The sequence below is a fragment of the Daphnia carinata genome, chromosome 7 (assembly GCF_022539665.2).
Source record: "Daphnia carinata strain CSIRO-1 chromosome 7, CSIRO_AGI_Dcar_HiC_V3, whole genome shotgun sequence".
NCBI lineage: Eukaryota > Metazoa > Arthropoda > Branchiopoda > Diplostraca > Daphniidae > Daphnia > Daphnia carinata.
Window position 1 is genome coordinate 7589100 of NC_081337.1, and position 26229 is coordinate 7615328.

Consider the following 26229-nt stretch of genomic DNA (forward strand, 5'->3'; position numbering starts at 1 on the left):
TTTTCCCGCGCTGCAGCACAAAAATTCGGTGTATGTCAAACGGTTGTCTTAACACATTAAAACATTTTGCTAGGTTGAGTTACCTGGGGAAATGTTTGCAAGTTCAAGGCAATCTAGCTGCGGTCACGAACACTCGGCAATCCTATTGGGCCTGGTTGCTGCATCAGGCCTCTATACACAATACTTACCACGAAATCAATATTGGATCAATGGAAAAAAAGTATGCATAAAGGGAGTAACACATGAAAAGTGTATTAAGCAAAAACGTATTAGCCTAGACAACAAAGATGAATGAAATCTGGACACTCCCGAGTATCACATTTAAGCACATAAAGGATCGAATTTAAATAGATGCAAGCTATTCGTTTCGAATAGAATCTTGAGGTGATCATGTAAATATGTAACAGGAAAATCGTGAAAGCCTTCGGATGAAAGGATATTTGAAATGTATAGCCCAGACTTCCTCACAACATTATTTCAATTCTAGTGATGAAAATGAACTAGCTTTGGGACATTGAAAGTGTGAACGTCTCATTTGTATCGGAAAATCTCATAATTGCTTTCGAGGAATTCGGTTGGCTATTACGGAGGTAAATAGAAACTTGTTTTCAACGAGGTTTGCTCAGATCGAAAGAGCTGACTTGAGTGGAAGCACTTAATCATCGTTTCATTCACCAGGCAGTTAAATTAACAGTACTAGCTTTGCAATCAATCTGAGCTTTGCTATCATCAGAGTAGACAATAGGCAGCTCCTTTGAAAATTCGTGCCAAGCGTCCAGAGTAGGAAATCCAAGTTGCGTCGTCACCAACTCCACCGGAATATTTGGACGATAACTAATGGTATAAGTGTAAGAAATATTATTTCACGTTCAGGACAAGAACAAGTAATAGGACAAAACACGAGGATCAAAATCTTGGACTGATGCGCTCGACTGAAAAGGCAATTTTTAAAATACAAAGACTTGAAGAGAAAAAAAAAAAGTAGAAAAGACGTATAGTTCTAATAATGTTTCTGCTAAACGAGCGCAAGTCCAAGAATTTTGACCACTCTCCAAAAAATAACACGGTATCGTACAAAACCCGTTCGTTGAAATCCTGTAAAATAACAAGTTACGTTCATCAACTTAAAACTTTCAATGGCAAGGATAAAAGCAGCTAGAAACGATTTTTCAAGAAAGAAATAACAAGGAAAGAGAATAAGCAAGGAAAACTTGTGCCTGAATCCCCTGTCAGATAAGGCACTTCAAAAATGTCTTAAAAATTAATGAAAATAAATTTAAAATAAAAGAAGCCGGAATACGTACGCTTTGATCAGAGTCTTTAAAGCAACTTTTCTCTCCCTGTCGGCAAACCAGGTGATTAAATGGGCCGACATTCGAGGAGCTTTGTTATACAGTCGGAAAAAACGTCGAAAGTTGGCCAACGCCCAGGATGAACGTACCTCTAAGGCATGAGCGACACATTCGTCGGATTTTTCTGTAGAAGTTAGGCTAGCCATGGTGGTGTTTAAATCTGCATACAAGCAACACATAGTATATACAAATTAGCCTCAAAAATAAAACGAATAAAAGCTAAATAACAAAGAAAGAAAAAAACACACTCTTGTTTACAAGAAAGAGAACTACGAACCCATGGTACTCTTGGTAAAAATGTAGTAGAGGATCCGGTAGGCTGTAAACTCTAAGATATTCTTGCCTCCTACTTCGTGATGAAGGGCCTTCAACTGCGTCTGGCATTGATTGAACTCTTCATGATCAGCGGCCTCTAGAGCTAGTCGGGCATGTGTTTCGTAGACTTCAACTGTAAAAGAATCCCGAATTCCCTGCACCGTCAGATCCTGTCTTATTGATTTCAATTGATCACAACAGGAACGATAATCAGGATTAGCGATCCAAGATGATTTGACCTGTACAAAACGGATTAGTTAATAACACAATCTGAATATGGCCACAAATCAATACATACTCTATAAAGTGCTTTTTTCAGAATAGGCACAGGTCTGACAGTCGACGGATCTGGAGCTGCAGTCAACCTAAAAAATGGCTTCTCAACTTCGCAACAGGTGCCAACAATAAGTAAATTCGACCAATCTTCGTCCCCGGTAACGTCTTCCCTATACAAGCTGCTGTCACCCAATGCAGTGAGCCGTGATTTCTTGGGCATTTGGAAGCGGGCCTGACGTTTACGCAGTTTGTCTGGAGAGGTCCAATTTGCGCCCAACACAGTTCGATTCCCAGACCCCAAAACTGCACCTACTTTCCCTGTAGCACCCACTAACTTTTTTTGGTTTTTTCTCTTCTGTTTCTTTTGTTGGGATTTTGTAAGCTTTTTGAAAGGTGTCGGTGATGAGCGACTAAAGGGAGACGAGCGTGAATGGGACGGGGAACGGCTTCGAGACCGCGATAAGGAACGGCTGCTCGAACGTCTTCTACCAGCCGGTGAGCGAGTTGGAGATCGAGATCGAGACCGAGAAGATGATGACGATGAAGACGATGAGGATTTTCTCAGGGCAGCACCGTAAAGTGCTTTCCGTTGTGCTTTCAGCTGAAACGAGATTTGATTTTGTTTAGTGCCAGCTGATGCCTTCAACGGAGATATTCCTAGAATGGAAGCCCCTGTCATATGGGAGCTATTGCCCAAATCGGTTGGTTTTCCATTTTTTAAAGATGGAGCATCACTTGTAACTGGTTTGACGGCCGAAATTTCTAAGCAACTAGGTGCAGTTTTAAAAGGAGAAACATTCTTTCCACAATTTGGGATCATCCGGAATCCAGACCCTCCAGCTGGCGAGCCTCCAACAGTAACTCCAGCTTTTATAGGAGCCACACTGAATCCCGATGTCCCTGCCTTCATGTCAGAGGCAACTCCGCTTGTTGGCACGTTTATTTCTGCCTGAAAAAAAAAAATAAATAAAAAAAAACGATTGATCGAATAAATTTTTCTTGTGACAAAGTAATTCAGCTTACCCTTGACAAATTCGGGAGGGGCTCGTTATACCAATCTTTAGTATTGGTTATTCCCTTTCTTTCAGCTGACGAGATTTTCCCCCTAAGAATTAATTCAACCAAATCTTTGTCAACTTTCGAATGACATTTGGCAAAACAGCGTTCAACGTAAAGACGGAGGCTAGGCGGCCATTTATCCACCATTTCAGAAGTTTTAGCTTGCCCAAGGATTCGCTCCGGAGACTTGCTACTAGTGTCCTGTTGATCACTAGCAGCCACTTGTGCGTTAGTAGGGTATTGTGGAACCTGTATGGTTCCTGCACTTCCTGGTGACTTATTTTCTTGCTTTTGCTTCTGCAATTTATTGCCCTTGGAGGGAATTGTGAATTTAATAGAACCTGGAGGGGGTGGCTCATACGAAGCTGTAACAGCAGGAGGGGGAGGAGGAGGGGGCAGAGGTGGTGGAAGGCTTGGCAAGGGTGGAGGAACAGAAGCATTTCCTACAGTAGAAGTTACAGGAGGCATTTGGTAACCATTTCCATTCCAAGTGCCTTGTCCCATCCACTGGCCTTGCATGGGAGTCGGATACCCATACGCCTAAAACAAAGATTGCACTGAAGTATTGATAATTGTACATTTTTCAAGAAATTAACTCACATATGGATAGTATGACATTTGTCCGTGCGGAACCTGGTAAGGGAACTGCCTGGAAGAAGCAATTAATCATGAATATTGAAGCTATGTTCATAGTCTTTTGTTATTCAATTGTTTAAAACCATTAATATGCACATACACCATTCATTTATGTGTACATGCAAAGCCATATGAAATCTGCTATCATGTAAAAATGAAGAGTTTAAAAACCATTCATGATAACACATCAGACTTCTTAACATAAAATCACACCTTTCTACTATTTCCTCTATCAACTCGGTGTACAAACAACCAAAAGCAGGTATATATTTGAAAATGACCTAAAGTAGTACTTACGGGTAGGCTTGGCCAGGTATTGCTCCATAATTGTAATAGCCTGCATACGGTTGTTGCTGTTGCCATCCTGCTTGATTAGTTTGTTGTGGGTTGGCTTGTTGCTGTTGGGTATTTGGTTTCCCATCTCCCATTTTAAAATTACTTTTATGCAAGGCACAATTTAATTCTACTTCTTTCTAACACTGATGGAAAACTCGTAATCGTCAAACGTTCGGCTATTTTTCTCTTCGACAAACTGGACAACTATAGGCTATATCTTCCTAATCGAATTTAAGATATTTTTTTCACTTAATACATCTATAACCAAGAATAACTAAAAAAAAAAAGCTTTAAGTTTAGGTCAATCAGATGGACGCACAAGCACAACGGAACGATCAGCCCGAAATAATGGAGATATCCTAGCACAAGAAGGAATGGAGTATAGGGAGACATCTGGCGGACTGAAACTGAAATGTAGATGCTTGCCTCATGAAGGGAACGGATACGGTAAGCACAAGCACAACCTTACAATCACCAAATCATGTAATTTATATATCAATGAAATAAGGTTGCAAACGTTGTGAATAAAGCTTATTTGAGCTATTAAACTACTTCACAAATTAGACTAACGAATTCGATACATACATTTGAATGTATATTGATATTGACGCAACATTCTTTTCGTAACGGTCTGGTTTAACATGTATTGAGCACAGTATCGGCGTATCGACAAGGTAACCAAAGAAGTGACTTGAAAAATATTTTTACCAGACGTCCTCATCGTCAAACGAACCGCCGTCTACATCTTCATCATCATAATCGTCAAAAAAATCATCAATATCTTCACGGAAAACGTCAATGTCTTCCATCCAACCGCCATGGGATTCCCTTTCGTCACCGAAGCCAAACCCGTTACCCGCTCCATTATCATGGCTCGATTCTTCTGAATCGCCGCTGCTCAATTCTTCGTCAGAGGTTTCGTAAGGAAAATTCTGGGTCTGATACGGGCAAAGGATGGAGGACTGGCTGCGTTCAAACTTGAGACGTATCTTTAGAGACCCTTTGCTGAAATAATCCATCAGATCATACGAATTCTCTCTTTCTACTTTTGAATTCAGCATTCCACTAGGGAGGCCCAGCTCTTTCAGTTTCGGCAGTTGATGAGAGAGCATCTTGGTTCCAGCCATGGTTAGACCCGAACATTGTCGAATTCGTAAGATATGAATGCGTTGCCAGTACTTTGCCATATCGCACCAGTTCGCAATGCTAGACGCTTTGGTACCAATGTGGCAGCATTCGAGGTCCAAATATAATAAAGAGCTTTTTTCTTCAAACAAATGCGAATATTGCGTATGAAGGCAAATGTCACTTTCCAGACGGTTGAGTTTAGGAAGAAAGGGCTCATGAGGCGAATATCTTTCCTCTGGATCTTCGGTTTGCAATACAATCGATGAAGCCAGGAAAATTCGTAGGGCCTCTAGCTCTTTGCATGTAATGAGATCTGTAATATCAATGCAGTCGCAAGAAACAAAGGTAAGCTGTGTCAACTGGGCGGCAATGGCTGTAAGAATCGCTTTGCGGTAATCCGGTGACACTTTGATGAAAGTTACAAATTGGACCTGCAAAACAGACTGATTCTGGTTCCACCTACAGGTTACATATAAACTTTAACGTTACCTTAGGCCATTCCGTAACTAAAATCGAACGAAGCTGGTCAGGTGTTACAGGATCAGTGTGCAACAGCTGGGAGAAAGTAACTTCCATTAAATTAGGACACATACGGCCAATAGCTCTCATCATCATTTCGTCACAAACATTGACAAAGTCAATGCTAGTCAGGGCGATAGGACCTGCAAAAAGCAATAAGTAATTCTCTTTTAAAACATTTCAAGGCATAAAGCAGTTTAAGCAGAACCAAGTTACCAGAAAATGGCACGTTAACTTCCCACGGTAGACGAGCGCGAGAATTAGTTCCATCACCGTCATGGTATGTAATCTGTCCGTGGTTATTTGCACTGATCTCATTTGCTGTTGGAATTTGGTGGAGAAGTTTCACAGCGGAGCTGACCGGTGAACTAAAATGATCTATTCTTTGCAAGTTCGGCAAGTTACGCAAGAGAAAGACAATGGAAGATGGTGAAAGTCTGGAGAATTCACGGCTTTTTTGAAATTTTTTCTTTTCTTCAATATCTTCTAACTGTAAGTGTTGAAGAGTGGAACAAAACGGAGTAAGATAAGCAGGTGATATTTTTTTGTTTACGTAAGTTTCTTCCTCGAGGATGGTCTCTTCATCAGCAAAACTACACATTGTTTCTCCGAACATTAACGAAAGAATATCTTTTTTCTGAAAGCGAAAACCCGTAATGCAAAGATGAAGGAGTCGCGGGCAAGACACTCCTATACAGTTTAATAAGGTCCTATGATGCTTGTTGAGATAATAAAGCGAAAGAGTTGTCAACTTGGACAAGGTGTTCAAGGATATCAGAATAGGATTCAGCTTCTCTATTGGTGTTGATTTTGCCACCATTTCAAAGTTTAATTTCAATTTTTCAATATTCGGAGAGTGATTGCAAATAGTCTGAACAAACTTCTCATTTGGCTCAGCTTTTGGGAAAACTACATGAGTATCAAGTTCGATAAAGCTATTGTCCAGAACACAGTCTAGAAACACCCAAATGTCTGACTTCTGGTCAGTATCATAAAAGTTTCTATTGAATTCACAGACCAGTCTTTTTCTGATCTCATCATTCATTATTCCAACAAGATGATGGTTAAGACGATTTCTGACAAAACATCGTACGTTAGAACTGGTTAAAAAATGATTAAGGGAAATCAGAGATGAGTACGAATTCATGTCTCGTCTGTCTTCGGGCCGATGTTCTGAACAAAGTAGTAAATTACTGATAATCTCACGATAACAAGCCGTGAAAGCTGTCTCTTCAAGACGAGTGACCACATATTTTTTCCTCATGCCGACAATATGAATGTCACGGATGTAGTTTCAAATAAGTTACTCGGATACTTGAGAGAAAACTGCTTATCTTCACCATAAAAACTTATTTATCTTTTAACTTCGTCTGCTATGTCGATGTGTCGTCCGCTTTTTTTAAAACTAAGGCGCCAAGAATTAGTTTTTCAAAACATTATGGGGATAAATGTAGGAACATTGTGATGAGTGTTGCAGGATGTTGCATCTTCCTTGACACTTATTAATATTCAAGTAAATATGACGATGTTGCAGGCCATGGCTTTCTGTACAATCACGTTCAGCTAGCTAAAACGTGTAAGTCTTCCTGTTCTATATGGAAAAAATAAGAGTTTATTCTCGAACATCGACATCTTTATACGAAAAAAATTTTCGGTGAATTTTTCTTTTCGTCAGTTTAAAGAATCAGTAATTTAGCTCCAGAAATGATTTTAGCCACTATTTAATTTTACCATCGTTCTTTTCCATGTTTTGCCATCCACGATTCAACTTTCAACTATTGATTATTCAACAACCTTAAATGTATAGACAATGCTTTCACGCAAAGGGGCGCGATGTTGCGTGGAGTCGTGAACTCCATCAGTCTGAACAGGATTCTGATTACAAATGGCAATGTTATTTTTAGTTTTCTAAACCAAAAAAAGCGCGTCTCACATACGTTATTTCACACCAAAGTACCAATTTTTTCATTCAGAATTTAATACACATTAACATTTTACTCAAGTTTTACTAAACATTTGATTTTTCTGTTTGTGAATTGCACGTGGATGGCGTTAAAGCGGAATGGGAGGAGTTGAGAGCGGAAAGAGAGGATTTTGCGATATATAGCCCGCCGTCTGCTTGTTTTGTTTCCTGTGCATACATGATACGTACGACAGAAGTGCCCTACACCAGTAGCAGCTAGCTAGAATAAAAAAAAAAAGGTGCACTACCAATTTTTTCCCAATTAAAAGTTAGTGTTTTGTAATTTTGAAAATTGTCGCAGCAATCTACAACCACAGTAGTTTTTAAGATGTGGAAACCTAATGAAGATTTTGTTAGTATTCTGCTTTCAATGGGAATTTCCAGGAATGTTGCGGAAAGGGTAGCTATATTTCCCATTGTATACTATTCTATTCAGAGTAGGACTTATCAAGTTTTTAGGCATTGCTCAACACAGGAAATAGCTCGGCTGAAATGGCAGCTGCATGGGTTTTTGATCATCCTGATAGAACATTGCCTGAGCTTCCTCTCACTGCTGATGAAATTGCAAACCTCTCAGGTATTGGCGGCTTTCGGTGGCTCAGTTGTAAATCACAGCAATTCTCTATATCAAGTAAATTAAAAATCTTGTGATAGACTTACCACCCCAGGAAAACATGAGCGATGAGAATTGTGGGGAAGATGAGGAAGACGATGTGCTGCCAGAAGCCTATGATGGCCCATACAAAATGGTTTTTGTTGTCAACACTGAATTAGGAATGGGAGTAGGGAAAATTGCAGCACAAGTAATTCTTGGACATAATTTTAAAATGCCAAGCTTTGCTGTTATACAGCATCATTTCTGTTTGTTAAAGGTGGCACATGCTGCTCTAGGGTTACACCGTGCGCTGATTGACAAGGAAATGGAAGAAAATGAAGAATGTGGGCCTTTGACTTGTTGGGAAGACTATGATGGGTAACATAAATTTTTCAATTGTCACATTTGTCAGCATCCTTCTCAAAACATATGTGTTTCTGTTATATATAGAGAAAGAAAAATTGCTCTGAAAGGTGAAAGCAAGGAACATCTCCTTGATCTATTAAAGCAAGCAAAAGAAGCTGGCCTTTGTCACTACTTGGTGAGCGACGCAGGCCACACGCAAGTTGCACCAGGCTCAAATACTGTGTTATCCATTTTTGGGAAAGAATCTGAAGTTAACCAAATTACTGGGAAACTGAAGTTGCTATAGCAAGCATTAAAACATCTATTCAATTCCATACAAATTTCTAAAGGGTTCTCGCGTTGATTCAGTGAAATCATTGGAGTTTCGTTTCATAAGTCTTCTTCCTTTAATCCGTAAGAGCAATACCATTTCTACTGTTTTTTCGGGTAATAGCGAAAGTTCATCTAAGTCATAAAATTGACTCATCGGATCTTGTTTCATTATAAGAATAGCAAATTCATCGAACAATTATCTTGCAGGTTCTGTTATTTAAATTGTATGGGATCCAATATTATTTATTTTATGATACCTGTAAATACGAAGTTGATTTGTTCCCATACACTGAATATGTAGACTGGCCAGTTAGGTATCGCAGCGAAAAATGAATAGGACAACAAAGTACAAAATTTGAATTGTATTTGCGTATCACTGTTGCTGGGAGCTATTTTAATTCTTTAGATCGGTCAGCAAAGAGATCACGATTGAAATGAAAACATTCGTCGCTTTCTAGATGTCTCGGTAGAGACAAAATCCAGACAGTAAAGACAGAACTAAACGAAAATTATTTACATGCACAAAACAAAAACGTTCCATCTCTAAATGGGATTTCAAAGAAAATGTGGTGGCAGGGAACGAGGTAGATAGCTGAAATTGTTTTGACCCACGAAATCTGATTATTGTTCATGCAACTTGATGAATTCGAACCAAAGGGAATTTGTTGGTTAGGCTCGGTTACTGAGTGAGGTAGAGAACGTGAGTTCTAATCACTACGGTTCTAATTACTACTCTGATCATGCAGAGAAACAGCGTTTCACATTGCAAAACGGAAAGTAGAAGGGATTCACGTTCTTAGCGTGTGGACTGTAGATATGCTCGAGCCATATCTTCCAGACGACGCATTCGTGTTGGGTACCTGAGAAGGATGAAGAAAATATAATAGTGGGTTTTCAGGTTGAAAAAATTGAATCATCTTTAGCACAAATTTTAATACTTAGTCAGTCTTGAGTAGGACTTGAAAATTCCGCTTTTAATGGCTTTTTCTAGCGCTTGACCAAGTTGAAGCCTGTCGAGTGCATGTGACTACAGATTTCATTCAGTTTATGAAATGTGAGCGACAAAACTCCTTGATTAATGTTATTTACCTCGCTACAATTTGACGTAATTGCTTTTAACGCGAGCTGGTCGCGTTCAATAGTACAATCCGTAGTTGAAGTACTAGAAGTATTACAATCGTCAATCGTACAAACACCTTTGTAACCGATAATAGTTGTTTCGGAATCAACCGTTTCCCCCTTGGTAAGAGTTTTTTCTGATTCCTTTTCAGTAAGAAATGTCTGTTTTGGGCCATCCTCTTCTTGAGCTCCATTGCTAGCGGGTTCAGGCAGACACTCGATTACAACGCTGGTTGGATGCTCCTCTTCATCTTTCAAATAAAAGTGCGATTAGTAGCCATAAAACAATAATCAACCTGTCGGCTACCTTACCTTGACTGATGATCTTATTATTACTTTTAACTGATTTTTTGTTCGTTAACGAACACGACGAATTGAGTTTCATATTTGTCTTCTTGCTAGTATTTCTCGGAAAACCAAGTATATCAGAACTTGGTTTAGCAATATTTTTCTTATTGTCCTTCGAGATGTCCACACTTTTCTTTTTCTCATAAGAATTCTTTTGTGTTCCAGGAGATTTGCCTTTTTTCTGTTTTTGATTTTGCACGACTTCTTCTTTTCGAGGAAGTTGCTTTCCCTTACGAGCTGACTTTCGTGCTAATTCAATTTTTGTAACAGCCTCTCGCGGTGTACGATTTTCTGTTAATTTTTTTGGTTTCTGCACCTTAGCAGATTTAGAATTGGACACGTTATCATTCTTCTTTACCACGATTTTTGCCTTCTTAAGTCTTTCTTCAGAAACATCTCTTTCCACCGTCTGCTCTATTGCCTTCTTTTTCGATTTGTTTCCAATGATTTTAGAATCTACTAGTGACACACTGCGTTTCTCTTTTCTGTACATCTTCAACTCTGAACTAGATGAAATAGCATCAGTGTGCTTGCCATCCTTGTTGATCATCGAAGACAAGTTAGCAGAAAGTTCATCCTCATCAATGGCATCGCAACCTTCTAATAAATGCCTTTTGAAATTACTGCGATAAACATAATGCTTAGAGCAAAATGGACATCTCTGCTCGGTCACTCGAACTCTTTGTTCAGGTGACAATGCTTCTAAGAAACTGGCCTCCACTTGATCTTCCATAACCAACACCATCGACACCTTCCGACTTGAACGAACAGGCCTCCTTTCTAATGCCAATGGAGTCTCGTTGGTTTCTCGTTTTTCTTTCACAGGCCCGTTTTTAGTTGTCTTCCTATGAGATTTGGTTGATCCGGAATCCTTTTTCAACAGTGTTGACTTGACTGGAGATTTAGCAGAAAAAACTTGAGAGGATATGGCAGGAGAAGGAGAGCTGGTTGATTTTTTCTTCTGGACATTGGAAATCGTAGCGTGACTGCCGTTAATACGAGTATATGCGGCAGATCTTGAACCGTTTACCGGAGAACTTGGCAGAACGTCTGATTTTCGCTTATTACTGGGACTCCCTACGATGGTTTTCATTTTGCCAGAATCCTGTGACAGTTTTTTTGTTTGGACTTTTGTTGTGACACTCTTTTGTTTCTCTTCTGGTGCTGAAATTTGAGCGCGGTCTTCCATGGATTCAATCAGCTTCTTGGGGCAATAATGTTTGTGTTTGAGGACAGATGTATGTGACTTAAACTTCTTTTGACATCCGTCGCATTCGTGTAAATCGGTAGTGGATTTTGGTGTAGAACTTGCAACAATTAGAGTAGTCCTTTTTTTCACGTTATTGTGGGGACTCATAGGAATAACGGATGCATTCGCTTGCTGCAGACTGACTCGTTGACGCAGAAGCCTTTTCGTGACAATGACCTTTTTCTTCTTTGTCGGAGGAGGTTCACTAAAGGAAAGAACACGCCGAGCACTTCTCCGTAATACTCCAGGTGCATCTTTATCTACAGCATCTAAGGGAAACCATAATTATCGAAACTATGAGTAACTCAAGCATTTATTTATTTTTTTACTAATTTCAAACCTTCTTTAGGTGAACGGCTTCGAAGAGATCGCGTAGCCGATGAATTTTTCGTTTGGCTAGATATTGTCCTCTGCATTCCTCTACTTCGCCCATTTTTAGTTTCAGGCTGATTCCAATGATTCCGCCTGGAACTGGGATTCACTTTTATACGGCGCTTTCGGGAGGGACTGGCCGACACGTGGTTGGAACATAAGAGGATATGACTGTGAAGTTCCGGAATTGACTGAACGGCGAAATGGCACTTGGTGCATTTAAAATTATTTGAAGGAAGATTCAGTCCACCAGTGCCGGAACGCGTAATTTGTCTAGTTAGCTCTCCGGCCAAATCAACTTCGATTGATTGATCTAGTTGAACGTGAGTGCACCAAACGCCGTTGTGACTCTTTTGCTGATGGTCTAATAAAGCTAGGAAATCGTGAAATATTTCTCCGCACGGTGAACAAATGTAACGTTTTTTTCGAATCCACTCGCCACTGAATTCCGGCTGCCGAGTGGCTGTTTCCTCTTTCACTGTTGGATTCGTCTTTGCAGGGAGCAAATTCAACGCCTTTGAAATGTCCGAGTCTTCCGGGCCGTCTTGACTAGAGCTGCCGTCAGTTTTGGCAATTTCTTGCAATTTCCACGACTGCAACCCATTAAAGTATGCCATTTGGATTGGCACATCCAATTTATGCACTTCGATGACACCCTGGTTTGTTTCTCCCCAAGACCAACGCTGAGGTGGGGGTGGATCACCATTGGATGCATCGACATCAAATATGTCATCCTTTGAAAAAATAACCAATATTAATAACAAAAAGTAGATCGAAACGAAATCCTTATGTTCATCAACTTACTGCAGGGGCGACTGACCGAATATGGTTTCTTTTACCATCAAGAAACCGATTGAGGTTTTCATTGGCATTGGGAATAACGCGCAATAAATCTTGAGAGTTTATCTGATTTCCAGACGATACCATAGGTGACAGAGTTGACTGATGTAATGTTGGTTTGCCAGACAGTTTGCGCGACAACAACCAACCAGGTGAGCAGATGCCATATCGTCCATGAGCTACTCGGCGATGACGGCACATATTGATGTATGAATTGAACATTTTGGAACACAGCGTGCAAGCAAATCGAAAAACAGGAGCTGGACATCCCAGCTTCAAGGATGCTTCCATGTCCATTTCTTCACTCTTCTCTGCTGGACTTATTGCCAAAAAATCGTCTCCAGCCTCACTTGTTTCTCCTGACTGGAGGCCCGTTTCGGATTCCGGTTTGGAAGGTGGACCAGGAAGCTCGGCTGGAGATTGATTTCCTCCACGACATTGGTTTTTCTTAACATGTTTCAGAAGGGTTTTACGTAGCGAAAAAGCCGTACTGCAGCGAGGACAGCGATTAGTGCCTCCCTGCTGCCTATCGCCATTGATGAGATCCACCGTTACGGTCTGCGATGGTCCCCCGTGCGATTCCAAATGTTTGAGCAAGTCATTCTTGGTCCGTAGTAGACGGCTAGTTTTTGTAACAGATGATTCAGTAATTCGTTTTTACAATTACAAGTATTCTTACCCGCAATGGTGACATCGGAATAACAACGGAGACGGGTTATTAAGACGGTTAATCAGTCTATCGTTGGGTCCCGATGCCGGAAAACCACTTCGTTGATGCTGGCCGGCCACGGCGATGGCGCAATTATTGAGATCGCGCGGGCTCAGAAAGGCGAAGTTGATGTGAAAACGCAAATAGTGTCGCTTAAGACTAAAAGAGCGTTTAAAAATGCCATTTGGTGGTGGGCAGAGGTCACATACGAAGACTTTCTGTCCGCGCTTTCCGCGTTCCACATGGTGAGGCTCCAATTCAAATTGATAGTAGTTGCCATTAACGTTGACAGATGTCGGGGGCTCGGACGCTTCCAGCAGAAGCGACGGGGACGAAGCACCACGCCGATGTACTTTCATCGTTGTCGACGGTACTTCGGCGTCTACGCACTGTTCTACCGCATAAAAATGTATTTATTGCCCACTTCCGGCGAAATCTAAGAGAAAAATAAGTATTTTATAGGCATATTACAGTCGTTCCAAAACTTATTCCTGACAATTATGATACTTTATTTGAAATTCAATTCATCTTTCCGTAGCAATTACAACCAATGAAAATCTTCTTCGTCCAATTAAATCGCTTGATATAAACTATGAAAAGCCCGATGAAGCAAATAAGCAGAATTCGATAAAAGAAATTGATATTCAAAAAGGCAATAACTGAACGTATGCTGATCACGTAGAGGTGAGTGCACAAGATACATTGAAGATGTCACCTATTTATGATCTATCTATTTTTTTGTTTCCTCCCCTATCCTTTCTTTTTTTTTGTCGGAGAAAACCAAAAAACAGAAAAAAAACGAGAGGTTTCACGTCTGACATTCCCCCGGGCTTCTTCATCAGAAACCTCCATGCGAAGCAGTATCTTCTCGACCCCCCCCCCCCCTTCCTACCCCTTCCATTTTCCTCTCCGGAACCCCAAATGTTCAATTCTGATTTAAAGTGCAAAAAGAGAAAAAATTCTTACCCTGTCAAAAACACGTAGCACCCAAAACTAACTGCCTCGTTATCAGAACAAGATACCCTTCAAAAGCCAAATAAAAGGAAAAGAAGCAAGGTAACGATAGTATGCCGCTTCGGTCCATAGATACCCAGAAATTATAGGCCATTCCCAGACCACGCAAACATCGTAGAACACACGGAGCCATTTCCCATCGTAGTAAACTTTCTAACAAGTTTCGCAAAAAAAGGACATGGAAGAAAACAATACGCCCGATTTCGAGACGAATAACAGACATACGTTTTTTAGGAATTTCACGTAGGCAAGACTAGGTTGTACACAAGTTACGTATACATGGAGTTTGATATGGGGGGGGTGGTCTTTATTTCTGCCTAGGGAGGCTACAAAGAACAAAAATAGTGGCTATTTACCTGTATATGTGATCAAACCCCTTCCAGGGCTTGATATTAGAACAGTTAATAACAGAAATCAGTGAATATAAGGTGAATTAAGGCCCAAAAACAGTGACTCCGAAGGGAACCAAAAACGAGGATGGACGAAACCAAACACATACACACACAGATACACCAGCTCTACTGAGCGTGCTGAATACGGCTTGAATGTATGCCCTCTGTGGGCACGGGACTTCGTTGTGAGTTGAGACCCAACAGCAGCCCCCCTCCCCTTTTCGTTTTCCCCCCTCCACTTCTCTCCCTTCTTTTTTTCTCCTTTCTCCCAGCCTTATTCATCGTTTCTATCGAGGCCGTCTGCTAGCAAAGGCCATAAAATTTAGTAACGCCATGTTAGTGTTATGCGAAGCACATAGATGGTAGCTGAAGACACTAGCAAACAAACATTTGAAATAACAGCCGATTTTTAATGGACAGTTTACGTCAACAATGGTTGGCCTTGTCTGAAGAATCTTACTTTAAAGAAGTGAAAATAGTAACACGCGAATATTTTAATGTCATGTCGGTGATGTTTGAATTGTTGTGATATACAATTAAAAGCTGCATTTGATTCGAGCCTTGTTTTGTGAACATTTTGAAAAGGAAAAGTCCATTTTCAGCAAGTACACAAAATGAGTGATGCAAACATGTTAGTTTTCTTAAGCATCGGTATGTTTCTACTTATTCATTGTACCGAATCCTCTAATAAAACGTCAGCTAAAGAAAGGCAAAATTCATTTTCTAACATATGATTTATCAATAGTCATGCTTGTGGGGAGCTTTTTAGCAGGTTCCGTGCCTTTAATGGTAAATCTGTCTGAGGTAGGTTTGAACTGGATATGATAGCTCATGTTAAAAAATTTATTAACCCTATTTCATTATCAAGGATCGCCTAAACCTTGTATCTATTCTGGGAGCAGGTCTTCTAGTTGGTACAGCTCTTGCAGTAATAATACCAGAAGGAACACAAATGCTTTATTCTCAACAGCTTGAAGGTTTTGCTATCATAAACATATAACAAAATGTCCAAAGATTAAAATTTTGTTTTAGAAATCAAACAGAAGTATGAACATATAAAGGACACTGCCAACATCCCACATGAAGATACCAATCACCATGAAGAGGGACTCCACTCTGTAATTGGCCTTGCACTTGTACTAGGATTTGTGTTTATGCTTTTAATTGATCAAATTGGAACATCCAAGTCCAGAGGTAAGTCTGGGTTTCATACTATCATTAGTAATGTTCACTGTAATGTTTTGTTTTGGCATTCTGACTGTTATTGGTAGACATTGTTGAATTTGTTATATCATACTCAAATAGCTTGGTTTACCTGAAATCCAAATTTTACATTTTGTGAGCTTACATCTAACAAAATCATTTTCTTTCATAAATAGATCCTGAAAGTGGCACTGTAAGAAGTAGTAGGTCATTCCAAGCTACATTAGGTTTAGTTGTACACGCCGCGGGTAAGTAATACCCCCAAAACTTTAATAGCGTTCATTGCACTTAAATAATATGTACGAGAAATAGTGAATTATTTTTTTCGGTTGGGTTGTTTGTAGCTGACGGTATTGCTCTAGGGGCTGCAGCGACATCGTCCCATGCAGCTACAGAAATGATTGTTTTTTTAGCAATCATGTTGCACAAAGTAATACTTTTTATCAATTTATTTACATTAGTTGCACAGTACGACACTCTCATTTTTTGTTTTTTGTTTTGTTATTGTGTAGGCCCCAGCTTCGTTTGGATTGGTGACTTTCCTTTTACACGACGGCTTAGATCGGGCCCGGATCCGTAGATACCTACTTGTTTTTTCTCTGGCAGCGCCTCTAGCGGCGCTGGCTACTTACTTTGGTCTCAGTCAAAAAAGTAAAGAAACACTTTCGAGCGTGAATGCTACGGGCTTTGCTATGCTTTTTAGCGCTGGCACTTTCTTGTACGTTTCGACTGTCCATGTCTTGCCAGAAATCGTTATGCGCTCAGGAGGTCACTCCCATCATTCGCCGTCCGACGGCGTCGACAAAATTGGATTCACGCGCTGTGAACTGTTGGCTCTCGTCTCTGGTGCTCTTCTTCCGCTAGCGTTGACGGCATTTCATCATCACTGAACGTCACGTGCATGCACAACCAACGGCCACTTCCTAGTCTTCATTCAGACTAGGGTGACTTGCAGTGACTGTATGTTTTCACGTTGCAGATCTAGGACGCATGGAAGTGCAATTCCTTCTTTCCCTTCTCCCCCCCCCCCCCCCCATGATATACACAGTGTGCTGACGAGTGATTTTAGTGTCACAATTTTATATGCGTCCATTTCCTACATGTGGTTTGTTAATAAACTTGAATATTTACTGGGAATTTGTCACATTCTGTCATGGTGAAGACACTGTCGTATGTGCCAGCGCTCAATAAGTTCTATGATCGTGATAGTTTCTCCTTTCACGTGCCTTTACAAAGCCTTAGTTGGTTCGCCCACGTCTTCAAAATATTTGACTTGTGTACATTGCGAAACATTATTATAACGCAAAACGGTCAAATAGACTAGGGTATAATTTCTTTTGCTTGTTTTGAAGGTGTTTCTCTCGACTCCTGCTGCATTTTTTCACTGTTAAAAGGATGTTAACGTTTACAAAACTGCCGGTGTCCACAATTTTATCTTAAAGTTAGTTGTTCTAGTTATCTAGTAGTTGCCTATAAGATATTTCTCAGGGGAAAGAACAGTTGCCTAGCGATCCCCTCAGACCATTTATTGCGGTACGGCTAACTTACATACGATTCTTTTACGGGAAAACAGCGCTGGAAAGTTACGAGACAAACAAAATGAGCGACCGAAGTTTGCCTACATCTGCAGTAAAGCGACAATTCTATTAGTGGCAAGAATAATTTTGGATTTAGAAGAAAATTCCGTTTTGTTTGCATAGAAGGCAAAAGAATTTTGCGGATCCCTACCATCGTTCTTCGATGTTACAATCTTTTCTATTGCGGTTGTTGTCAATCTCGTTTCATTTCCCATACGACATCCGATCTCTGGTGTGTAGCAAGGGTATCGTCAAGCTGGCCGTTAAATTGAGCTCTTGCACGAAATGTGAAAGCAAGAACGTGAAATAAAATATGTAACGTGACCAGGTTACCACCAGATCATCGTCGCAATAATTTTTTTGTGTAGTTGTCCTTGCTTTAAAAGATGTAGCCAAAAGATGGCACCAATTGCTCAGTCATCACTTCAAATCGGAATCTTGAAGTCTTCAAAACCAGTAGACGTAGTATCATTTTGTTAAAGCGTATCTTTAGTACTGGTGTGGGGATAGCTTAAATCCTTTTGGACATTGCCGGTTTAGACCATCTGAAGGACCTGAAATAAACTGAAGACCTCTGGGTGTCACGCGACATTATCTTCAAATGCTCTACAGTATCGCCTGTGTTTCATATTGCGGAACAGAGGGGATTACTTTGTTCTTTCAGTCTTGTTTTCTTTCTCTCTGTCGATTCCATGTTGTTAACTCTGTTTCTTTTGTTCAGTCCGCTCAGGGAATTATTGGATGCGCTTTCTTTTGGCCTTTATTTTCATGTGACCGGATGAACAGACTATGGTGCGGATCGGCAGTCACGTCATTAAGTATTGTCTCGCGTGTCATTGGGATACTAGAGTAACCGTCTTGGTTGCGGCCGTCTTCGATGACACAGTTATGCAGAGCTCTAGCGGTCCCTCCCGAACGGCACATTTGAAACCGGGAGGCAAAGCCTGACTTCCAAACAACGGCAGTTAACAACAGCTCATATGCTGTTGCAGACGTGCCGAGGGGGAGCATAGTATTGTCCGTCCTTGCAGTTCCTTTGCCATACTGTGGAGGCCTTTCTCGCTCTCGTTTTGATACGACTTTGAACGGCTTTCGTGTTTCTTTGGCGAGTGGAAATCCGTTTTCTTCGACCCTATTATTGGTAGTTGATTCTGAATTGTCCGTCTCTTGTGGTTGCCAATTACGGAACGGAAGAAAGATCAAGGCAAGAGCCAGGAAAATAACAAAGGAAAGAGTAGGAGGTCATTGAAGGGACTGGAACTGGAGTGTAGGAAGTCTTGGAGAAGAGGGAATTGCATGACTCTAATGACAAGAACAAGATAGATCGAGACGGCGCCGGTTATTGGTTGTCCTTCCGTCTATTCTTTTTTTTTTTCTGTGTGTTTGTGTGTGCTGTGTGTGAATAGTTTCTGGTAGTAGTTTATTTTCAACTTGGTCGACACTTAAATCCTTCACGACGGCTTTGCGAATAGGAAAAATCTGCCAGCTGCTAGGCGCGTAAGTATACATACATAAAATTTATGCAATTTTTTCCCCCCTTGAAATCTGGACGTATACCATGCACGTAAACGTCTCCCACTACTTGTGTTTGCATTGGAGTGCGCATACATAGTGATTGACTGACAAAGTTGGTCTATCACGCCATCTCTAGCATCTGATAAAAATGCTGATGCCACTGTCAACCAGAAGACCATCACTCTCCCATGTCCGTGTCTCCGTAATCATTTAGTTGGGGCTCAGTGGGTCTGCGCGTGTGGCCCGGCAAGCAAGATATAAGGATCTGGGAGGACGTCTAGTCAGACCTTGCAAAGAGCTGGCTGAGAGGAGTTGCTATTTATATGGATGCAGAACGCCACTGTGACTAACGGGACTCTTCTCCAGTCGCATAGTTAAATAAGGATTGTGCGGTTCAGCTTGACTATTGCCGAGTAGGCTATAATTGTGACCGACGGCCTCTGGTTTATTTGAGGCGCCGAGACGGTCAAAAACATTGGCTGGGAAAATTGCGCGACATGCTTCACACTCACTGACACTTGGCTGAAGAAATACAATGACAATATATGAAAACATCGTTTATTCCATAAGTGTATATTGCAGCAAAACTTTGGTGGTATAGATAAGTTGATCTTTTTTAACTGGGCAAAATGCAAAGAAAAACATTGTTACCGCGTGATCCATCTATCGCACGCGGTTGACGGCAGCCGCAGTCATGCTGTTATGATGAGACGGCGTTCGCATTTGACGCATTGCGCCACATGCGGTCGATTACCTCCGTTCCCGCGAACTCTCAACTGTTGCTTCCGTAATGTCTGACTTCTGTTTTATTTTCCCCGTTTGGCTCCAGTAATTTTTGTTTAGCGAAGGATTGAATTTTTGGGCTTCGCCGATCGCCTTAAGCCTGGCATACACATAGCACGACAAAGGAGACTTAATCCAATACATAAATGCCTTTTTCTAGCTGTTCAGTTTCCTCGAATAAACCCCAAGCTTTTGACGTCATTCTTTTTTATCTTTTTTACAGCCTTCAGCGACTGCGGCATATTTGTGATTTACGATCCAGCCGTAGTGGATGAGAAGTTAGCGAGGGAGTTGGTGAAACTGTCACAAAACACAAAGGGCTTTTAGGCTGAATATACAGTATGATATATACGTAACGTGCTTCGCGTACTATTTATCGCAGTCTATAGTCTACTGCTGATTCCCACTATACCATAAAAAAAGACTGACTGAGAATGTGCGCTGAATCCCGTTCTCGCCAGACAAATGATAGATTCATCGATCTAAATGTGGAGGCTTTTGAAATTCTGAAGAAAACTTCAGCTACATACTCAAAACATTTTGAATTACTATTGCCCATATTAATTCGCGTAGCTATTTCTATGTATCGTCGAATGATGCTATTAACAAAACAAAGATCCTTGAACAGGCGCATTCATTGGATAAAAAAAGAAAGAAAGTAGGACAAATACGTTGACAAACAAATCAAATATTCAACCACATCAAAGGAATTTCGTACAAAGTCAAACCTTTATCATACGTTAGATAAATCTCTATTTGAACAACCGTGTCCCCTGTCGTCCTATTCACGTGGTGTAATCCGTTCAACGTATCAAAGTCCATACATGATGTAACCAATTGGGCAGAGAGTGCAAGATACACTTCAGATTGCTAGGCTAATCATAATCATCGTTAGAATTGCTTGAAACTGTAGCTTGATTGCTGTTTACCACTATTGATCCAAACCATATGTTGTGGCCTCTATTTACGATTCGAAACACGAACGCCCCTTCCGCCACAGAAAGAAAAAAAAAGGATGAAAAGGAACGGAACTATGCTTTGTTTCACACTGCCTAGCTCTGAAGTTGAAAGCGCAAGCGAGCTTTTCACTCATGCCAGAATATCACGTCCTTTTTCAAGTAGTGTTAATTTATTGATCGCAATGCGAAGAAGATTGGATGAGATTTGCTAAATAATTCATTGCATATGGGAAGCAACTAGGGAGGGCATCCTGCCATGTCACTGGAACAACGCCATTTCTCTGTCAGATTTAATTGTCCCAAAGGCAACTGCTGTGCCAAAAAATACGAACCAAGATTATTTCTAACATCTTGCGGCGACTAAAAGTTAAGCAAATGTAACAGACTGTCACGGACTCGATGGAGCGGACCACTCACGAATAGAAAAACAAAACTGGCGCAACGAGTGAAGAGCCACCTGGGATCTAGTCTTTTTTATTTTCACGCAATTCTCCCATCTATATCGATTCTTTCGTGCTGGTCTTTTACGCTCTATGTAAGTTTGAAATCGATGCTTAATGTTTGCCAAGATATTTTTTTCTGCTGTGATTAGTCTCACACATTACTTGCAGTTGGCTCTGCGTCGCGTAGAATCAACATTTCCCGGCGAAAGAGTGAGCTCCATTATACAGCAAAAGAGTTGATCGAACCGACGATTGCATAGAGTTTCCGGGAGTTTCTATTTTCAGCTATTTTCATTCGAACCGCCTTTTTTTTTTTTGCTTTGCATAAAGTGGTGACATAAACAGAACTATAGCAGTTCCTTACAAAAGAAAGAGACGGGGCTGCGCTAAAAAAGCGCATCACTGACCATAGTGTTTGCATTGCAGCCATCGCATCTCAAGACATAAAAAGAGAGCGCGTTTTTTATAGTTGCGTGAATCTCGATCGAATACAGCAGCAGTCGGCTACCACAAACTGCCAACGCGTTTCGAAGTTGTGACATATTATACATTCACCCGCGCCCTACATCTTGTCTGTTGTCCTTGGTGAGTTTCTGTATCAGTCGGGGAATCTATAACTATTTATATCCACTTGAAATTTTTATATACCACACCAGGAGGCGCTATAAATTCGAAATGAGTATTTAATCCTGTTAAAATAGCTTATAGAAGACATGGGCTCGAAGAAAATGCGCTTATTACTTAAAGACTGATTACATGTCAACTACGTGCGACTAGAAATTGAAAAATGAAAAAAAAAAACGAATAAAATAAAAAATGAACAATATTTGAAATACTTGGAATTGTGTTTGTTTTAAAAAAATGCGCAAACGTTTGATTGATGATCTCGTTTTGGCTTCATTCGGAACGAAAAAGCCATTTGGCCGCTTGACCAGAGAGAGACAGGACGAGGAATAAGACTGAGATGGATGTCACTCAGCATATTGGAGAAAAGGATTGCGTGTGGAACTAATTTTCATAGAACAAGAATAAAATACCATAAATGCTTAGAGTTCGAATCAAAACAAAGGGACGCCAAAACAAACTAAAAATAAAGAGAGAAGAGCATACATATCGATAGCTGGCATCGATTGAAATCTAGAGGAGATATCTGCAGGATGTCTTGACAGTATGCTGCGGCAAAGACGCGCAGTCGCTGTCGTCTAGTAAAGTCTCGTGGGACTGTTGAAGACTAACGTAAAACGGCCACTTGATCGTCGTCCCTTAGTTAGTCAACCACTGCCTGTACGACCCATAACTTGCTTCGCCGCGCAAAACTCAACGACAATTTTTGTGTTTGTGTTAGTGCGGCTGTACACAGCTGCCTTCAAGTGGTCCCAAAACGGTGGAAAAAAAAATCTCATTCTTGATGATGTCCTTAAACCTTTTGAACCCGGGAGGCAGTGGCGCTTCCGGTTATGGAGTTAGCGGTAGGCGATGCAACGTCAGATTTCAACATCGGTGCGAACGAAAACAAAACATGTTTAAGTGCTGATTCTGCTCTCCAACTATCCTCACGAACATTATTTGTTTTATTTTTGGGTCACTGTCGTATAGGAATCGAACACCAGTGACTAGCGTGGAATCGATGGAGGACCAACAGTCATCTAGTCACTGCGTTTCATCGCAGGAACACAGCATGTCCAATCAGCGAGCGTCCCTCCATCTCCCCGAAGCGGCGCTAAACGCGAATTCAACAGCGGCATCATCCCATCAACATCTTCAGTTTCCTCCTCGAGTTGGCGGAATTCAAGCTACACTTGCCGAAAAGGAAGACAGCCTATCGCCGGCCGTGCCCAGCCTTCTTCATCTGCCTCTATGCCGCCAGACAACCCCCGTGCCCGGACTCCGTTATCGCAATCTTGGGAAAAGTGGTCTTCGCGTTTCTAACGTTGGACTAGGTGAAGACAATGGCAATTCGCGTATCGAGTTACACCGACGTTTTTGGTTTCTTGTTTCAGCAGTGTAAATTAGAAAAAAAAATTCATTTCGCATTTCCTGAACGCTTGAATTGAAATTTAAGATAGAGAGCTTTTGCCATATAGTAAACGGTCATTAATCAGTAATAATTCTCTGATTACGCTGGCATGGTGCAAATTGATTCAGGAAAGACATACAACCCTACTAGTAACCAAGGATGCGATAACGGAATTGAACGTCATTGGAAAGAGCTAGCTATACGCATTTTTGGGGATTATTATCACAAAATTTTGGTCCACGTTTCGTCAAGGACTGTTGGCTGTTTCAGCACTGTAATTCTTCAACGATAATGAACAGCTTTAAGTGATTCGTATGTTAATTGTTTGCTTTTAACGAGACACATCGGGATAAGGCGAACACAAAATTACCATCATCGTAGAAAACAATTAAATTCATTTGCATTGCAAAATTGAAGTAGCTTATCCAATTCGGCTACCCCTAAGAGTTTTATCGAACAGAAACTCAGTAAAAATTTTATTTAATAAAATTGATTGTAATGCGAATAATTAACCACCTTTCTAATTTTTCTTTCTGATTTATTTTTTTGGCAAGGTACTTGGGTGACATTCAGTGCACCCATTAGTGAAGAAATAGCCGAAGACATTATCGTTATGGCCTTCGAGAGCGGTATCAATGTTTTTGACCTGTCCGATGGATATTGTGGACCGCGGGCAGAAGTATCACTTGGCCGTATTCTGAGACAAAGACGATGGAGGCGGTCCAGCTACATAGTCATTACGAAAATCTATTGGAGCTATCGGTACTTTCAGCCTATTACTAAGGGTCTACCTATTTCCCTTCGAGTATCAGCTAACACTGAATGCATGTTAAAATGTTTAAGTAACAGAGAGGACTTACCGACTCTAAATTTTTAGTTTAGCAAATAGCGTTAATTAATCAAACGCTCTATCACTCTACGTTAAATCTCTCTTTCATTATGTTGGATCAAGTTCCGAAGAGAGAGGTTTGTCAAAGAAACATATCGTCGAATCGATTCGCGCCTCACTAGATCGGCTACAGCTGGACTACATTGATGTTGTTCTCATTCATAGAGCTGATCCAATGTGCCCCATGGAAGGTTAGTTGTTGTTGAACTAAAAATTGAATGAGATTTTTTTATTATACGGCCCCTTACATTTGCAGAAGTGGTTCGGGCTATGAACCACGTCATCGATCATGGCTGGGTCATGTATTGGGGCACATCGCGCTGGTCTTCTGTTGAGATTTCCGAGGCCTACAACAACTGCCGCCAGTTCAACTGCCCTCTGCCGATTTGCGAGCAATCAGAATATCATTTCCTCTGCCGAGAGAAAATCGAAATTTCTCTGCCCGAAGTCTACAATAAACTAGGTTTATCTATTGCATTTCAAATCTTTTTTTTAAATTAAAATGTACGGAAAATAATAATGCCTTCACCACTGGAAAGTACTTAAATTCAAGATGTGATCGTTTGTCAGGTGTCGGACTGATGACGTGGTCGCCACTAACTATGGGATTCAATGTTTCTAAAGGCGAGGAGACGTTTCCAAATTTTCATCGCATGTCTTTTAAGGTAAAGTCAATGACAGATAAGCTTCAGTTCTTATTTTTAAACATGGAATTCAACAGAAAAAATTTTCTACCGTCACTTGGCCGGACGACGAAGCAGCCGCTGCTACCAAAGAGGTGATGTTATGTAACCTTCAATTTAGAAACGCCAAACGTGCTACAAAACATTCCGTTGACGATCCACTGTTTGTTATTTTTTTAATAGAACGCTTACGTACCAAGGATGTCAGCTGAAGAAGTTCAGCGTCAAAATGGCAAGTTGCGGGAAATCTCGCAAATGGCAGAACGATTCGGCTGCACTTCGTCCCAACTGGCTATCGCGTGGTCACTGAAAAATGAACATGTGCATTCGGTTCTAATTGGAGCCATTTCTCCAGAACAACTATACGAACACCTTCAAGCTCTTCAGGTCACTTTCCTTTTCCGCTTTTTTAAGCTAAAGAATCGCTTTGCAACATCCCATTTTCTACAATGTGCTTTACAGATAGTGCCTAAATTGTCGGCTGCAGTCATGTTGGACCTCGAACGAGTCCTCGACAACAAGCCCATCCGTCCACCCATGATATCAACGCTGGCGATGAGGTGACACGAGACAATCGAATGATATTTACCGGTAGGTATAATAACGGCAACCAAGGAAAGTGCGATTTCGGCCAGTTGCGGTCAAACTTTTTGGAGCCAAATCCTCATGTAACACGTTGGCCTTTTGTATTATTCTGTGACACTATGAGATGGGCTTCATGCGAGAAATACTTCGATATAGTTGGAGATGAGTCTGAGAAAACACGGTATCGTTCCTTTTTTTGGATACCAAGCTCTATACGTAGATTCACCCGATTGTTAGTTTGGACATTTGTAATTATTGGTAAACTATTGGTTTTCATTTACCTGGCGCGTTATCTGGAGAAAATGTTATATTTCATTACAAAAAAAGAAATCATTAAGAACTTAAGTACTGTAGATTCTTGCATTATTTAACTCATGGATGGCTTGAAAAATGCTGGTGCTTCTCGCGCTCGATTACTGCTAATGCCAGCTACTCACTTATTTTGTCTGTAAATTGGATGACGATAAAAAATGTCGCCTGTTGCTACATTATTCTGAACTATGCATATACAACAATACAAAACTAAAAAGCTAAATTTTCTCCAAACAAAATTTACTCAAACTCTTACGGGGGAGGGAGAGGAGGAACGCTTGGTAAACGTTGACGACGACGGTTTCAAAATTATTTTTCATTCTCAAGTTTTATAAGAAGTTAAGACAAGTGTCGACACATCCA

The 26229-nt window shown here is 40.8% G+C and overlaps 5 protein-coding genes and 1 long non-coding RNA gene across 9 annotated transcripts; 3 read left to right on the forward strand and 3 right to left on the reverse strand.

Moving 5' to 3' along the window:
* Positions 1 to 230: 230 nt before the first annotated feature.
* LOC130688701 (uncharacterized) lies at positions 231 to 6979 on the reverse strand. Its single transcript, XM_057511713.2, has 9 exons — positions 5838 to 6979; positions 5592 to 5764; positions 4683 to 5533; positions 3603 to 3651; positions 2967 to 3542; positions 1966 to 2892; positions 1630 to 1906; positions 1305 to 1512; positions 231 to 834 (listed from the first exon to the last, which is right to left on the reverse strand). Exons 1-9 carry the CDS (start codon positions 6883 to 6885, stop codon positions 672 to 674), a joined length of 4272 nt encoding a protein of 1423 aa, XP_057367696.1. The 5' UTR covers positions 6886 to 6979; the 3' UTR covers positions 231 to 671.
* Positions 6980 to 7795: 816 nt separating this feature from the next.
* Positions 7796 to 8849, forward strand: LOC130688634 (probable peptidyl-tRNA hydrolase 2). The gene is made up of 5 exons (XM_057511639.2): positions 7796 to 7984; positions 8044 to 8161; positions 8239 to 8387; positions 8457 to 8557; positions 8630 to 8849. The coding sequence occupies exons 1-5, from the start codon at positions 7913 to 7915 to the stop codon at positions 8829 to 8831; spliced, it is 642 nt and encodes a 213-aa protein (XP_057367622.1). The 5' UTR covers positions 7796 to 7912; the 3' UTR covers positions 8832 to 8849.
* A 355-nt stretch (positions 8850 to 9204) lies between these two features.
* On the reverse strand, positions 9205 to 15058 carry LOC130688170 (uncharacterized). Its single transcript, XM_057511138.2, has 8 exons — positions 14865 to 15058; positions 13465 to 13930; positions 12750 to 13407; positions 11914 to 12679; positions 10289 to 11842; positions 9947 to 10227; positions 9796 to 9884; positions 9205 to 9717 (listed from the first exon to the last, which is right to left on the reverse strand). The coding sequence occupies exons 2-8, from the start codon at positions 13851 to 13853 to the stop codon at positions 9654 to 9656; spliced, it is 3801 nt and encodes a 1266-aa protein (XP_057367121.1). The 5' UTR covers positions 13854 to 13930; positions 14865 to 15058; the 3' UTR covers positions 9205 to 9653.
* Positions 15059 to 15296: 238 nt separating this feature from the next.
* On the forward strand, positions 15297 to 17438 carry LOC130688582 (zinc transporter ZIP9-like). Its single transcript, XM_057511573.2, has 7 exons — positions 15297 to 15551; positions 15646 to 15704; positions 15769 to 15877; positions 15933 to 16094; positions 16280 to 16351; positions 16448 to 16533; positions 16616 to 17438. The coding sequence occupies exons 1-7, from the start codon at positions 15515 to 15517 to the stop codon at positions 16991 to 16993; spliced, it is 903 nt and encodes a 300-aa protein (XP_057367556.1). The 5' UTR covers positions 15297 to 15514; the 3' UTR covers positions 16994 to 17438.
* A 1191-nt stretch (positions 17439 to 18629) lies between these two features.
* Positions 18630 to 26089, forward strand: LOC130688362 (voltage-gated potassium channel subunit beta-2-like). 4 transcript variants are annotated; one of them, XM_057511348.2, is made up of 9 exons: positions 18630 to 19177; positions 22977 to 23320; positions 23952 to 24159; positions 24350 to 24477; positions 24543 to 24749; positions 24857 to 24951; positions 25008 to 25064; positions 25153 to 25356; positions 25432 to 26089. In XM_057511348.2, the coding sequence occupies exons 2-9, from the start codon at positions 23008 to 23010 to the stop codon at positions 25531 to 25533; spliced, it is 1314 nt and encodes a 437-aa protein (XP_057367331.1). In that variant the 5' UTR covers positions 18630 to 19177; positions 22977 to 23007; the 3' UTR covers positions 25534 to 26089. The 4 variants fall into 4 exon arrangements, with proteins under 4 accessions (XP_057367331.1, XP_057367339.1, XP_057367324.1 ...); XM_057511356.2 differs by lacking the exon at positions 18630 to 19177 and adding an exon at positions 20661 to 21965; XM_057511341.2 differs by lacking the exon at positions 18630 to 19177 and adding an exon at positions 21989 to 22880.
* On the reverse strand, positions 19220 to 20623 carry LOC132088160 (uncharacterized). The gene is made up of 2 exons (XR_009421436.1): positions 20349 to 20623; positions 19220 to 20278 (listed from the first exon to the last, which is right to left on the reverse strand). It is a non-coding gene; the product is annotated as an uncharacterized LOC132088160 (long non-coding RNA).
* Positions 26090 to 26229: the final 140 nt, after the last annotated feature.

What these genes read in the sequence shown, in the direction of transcription:
- LOC130688701 (XM_057511713.2), bottom strand. Translation starts at nt 6,885, where the DNA reads ATGAGGAAAAAATATGTGGTCACTCGTCTTGAAGAGACAGCTTTCACG. An exon ending in TGAAAAAAGCACTTTATAGA is followed by an intron (nt 1,907 to 1,965) that starts GTATGTATTGAT and finishes CGTTTTGTACAG; the next exon opens with GTCAAATCATCTTGGATCGC. An exon ending in TTTTACCAAGAGTACCATGG is followed by an intron (nt 1,513 to 1,629) that starts GTTCGTAGTTCT and finishes GCTTGTATGCAG; the next exon opens with ATTTAAACACCACCATGGCT.
- LOC130688634 (XM_057511639.2), top strand. Translation starts at nt 7,913, where the DNA reads ATGTGGAAACCTAATGAAGATTTTGTTAGTATTCTGCTTTCAATGGGA. An exon ending in TGAAATTGCAAACCTCTCAG is followed by an intron (nt 8,162 to 8,238) that starts GTATTGGCGGCT and finishes ATCTTGTGATAG; the next exon opens with ACTTACCACCCCAGGAAAAC. An exon ending in TAGGGAAAATTGCAGCACAA is followed by an intron (nt 8,388 to 8,456) that starts GTAATTCTTGGA and finishes TGTTTGTTAAAG; the next exon opens with GTGGCACATGCTGCTCTAGG.
- LOC130688170 (XM_057511138.2), bottom strand. Translation starts at nt 13,853, where the DNA reads ATGAAAGTACATCGGCGTGGTGCTTCGTCCCCGTCGCTTCTGCTGGAA. An exon ending in TAATAAGATCATCAGTCAAG is followed by an intron (nt 10,228 to 10,288) that starts GTAAGGTAGCCG and finishes TTTATTTGAAAG; the next exon opens with ATGAAGAGGAGCATCCAACC. An exon ending in TTACGTCAAATTGTAGCGAG is followed by an intron (nt 9,885 to 9,946) that starts GTAAATAACATT and finishes TGAAATCTGTAG; the next exon opens with TCACATGCACTCGACAGGCT.
- LOC130688582 (XM_057511573.2), top strand. Translation starts at nt 15,515, where the DNA reads ATGAGTGATGCAAACATGTTAGTTTTCTTAAGCATCG. An exon ending in GTTAGTTTTCTTAAGCATCG is followed by an intron (nt 15,552 to 15,645) that starts GTATGTTTCTAC and finishes ATTTATCAATAG; the next exon opens with TCATGCTTGTGGGGAGCTTT. An exon ending in TTTAGTTGTACACGCCGCGG is followed by an intron (nt 16,352 to 16,447) that starts GTAAGTAATACC and finishes GGTTGTTTGTAG; the next exon opens with CTGACGGTATTGCTCTAGGG.
- LOC130688362 (XM_057511341.2), top strand. Translation starts at nt 22,789, where the DNA reads ATGATGTCCTTAAACCTTTTGAACCCGGGAGGCAGTGGCGCTTCCGGT. An exon ending in AAAATCTATTGGAGCTATCG is followed by an intron (nt 24,160 to 24,349) that starts GTACTTTCAGCC and finishes TGTTGGATCAAG; the next exon opens with TTCCGAAGAGAGAGGTTTGT. An exon ending in CAGCCGCTGCTACCAAAGAG is followed by an intron (nt 25,065 to 25,152) that starts GTGATGTTATGT and finishes TTTTTTTAATAG; the next exon opens with AACGCTTACGTACCAAGGAT.